The sequence below is a fragment of the Lagopus leucura genome, unplaced genomic scaffold (genome assembly GCF_019238085.1).
Source record: "Lagopus leucura isolate 7727_CA_CO unplaced genomic scaffold, USGS_WTPT01 33030-0_obj-0_obj, whole genome shotgun sequence".
NCBI lineage: Eukaryota > Metazoa > Chordata > Aves > Galliformes > Phasianidae > Lagopus > Lagopus leucura.
Window position 1 is genome coordinate 2,402 of NW_024962582.1, and position 796 is coordinate 3,197.

The 796-nt window shown below is 47.9% G+C and overlaps 1 protein-coding gene across 1 annotated transcript in view; it reads left to right on the top strand.

Annotated features, from left to right (window-relative positions):
- The window catches only part of LOC122190692 (putative protein TPRXL), a gene marked incomplete at its 5' end in the record, with an annotated part of 798 nt that extends 240 nt beyond the window's left edge, over positions 1-558 (top strand). The window contains one exon of the mRNA XM_042890780.1: positions 440-558. Within this exon, the coding sequence (XP_042746714.1) occupies positions 440-558 (119 nt within the window). The remainder of the gene's footprint in view (positions 1-439) is intronic.
- Between the last annotated feature and the right edge of the window lie 238 nt (positions 559-796).

Here is a 796-nt window from a genome sequence, read left to right on the forward strand (position 1 = left end):
TCCTCATCATCCTCACCTTCATCCTCATCCTCATCATCCTCACCTTCGTCCTCACCTCCATCTTCATCCTCACCTTCATTCTCACCTTCATCCTCATCTCCATCCTCATCATCCTCACCGTCATCTTCATCATCTTCATCATCATCATCATCTTCATCATCATCATCTTCATCATCATCATCATCACCTTCGTCCTCACCTCCATCCTCATCCTCACCTTCATCTTCATCATCCTCACCTTCATCATCCTCACCTTCGTCCCCATCCTCACCTTCATCCTCACCTTCATCCTCAATTTCATCCTCATCATCCTCACCTTCATCTTCACCTTTGTCCTCATCCTCATCTTCCTCACCTTCATTCTCATCATCCTCATCCTCACCTCCATCCTCATCCTCACCTTCATTCTCACCTTCATCATCCTCACCTTCATCCTCATCATCACCTTCATCGTCATCCTCATCCTCCTCATCATCCTCATCCTCACCTTCATCCTCACCTTCATCTTCATCATCCTCACCTTCATCTTCATCATCCTCACCTCCATCCTCATCCTGACCTTCATCCTCACCTTCGTTCTCATCTCCATCCTCATCATCCTCACCTTCATCCTCACCTTCATCCTCATCCTCATCCTCATCTTCATCATCCTCACCTTCATCATCCTCACCTTCATCTTCATCATCCTCACCTTCATCCTCATCATCCTCATCCTCATCTCCATCCTCCTCATCCCCACCCCCATCACTGCTGTCGTTGTTGCTGTTGTTACCCTCGCTGTCATCATCGCTGAGCC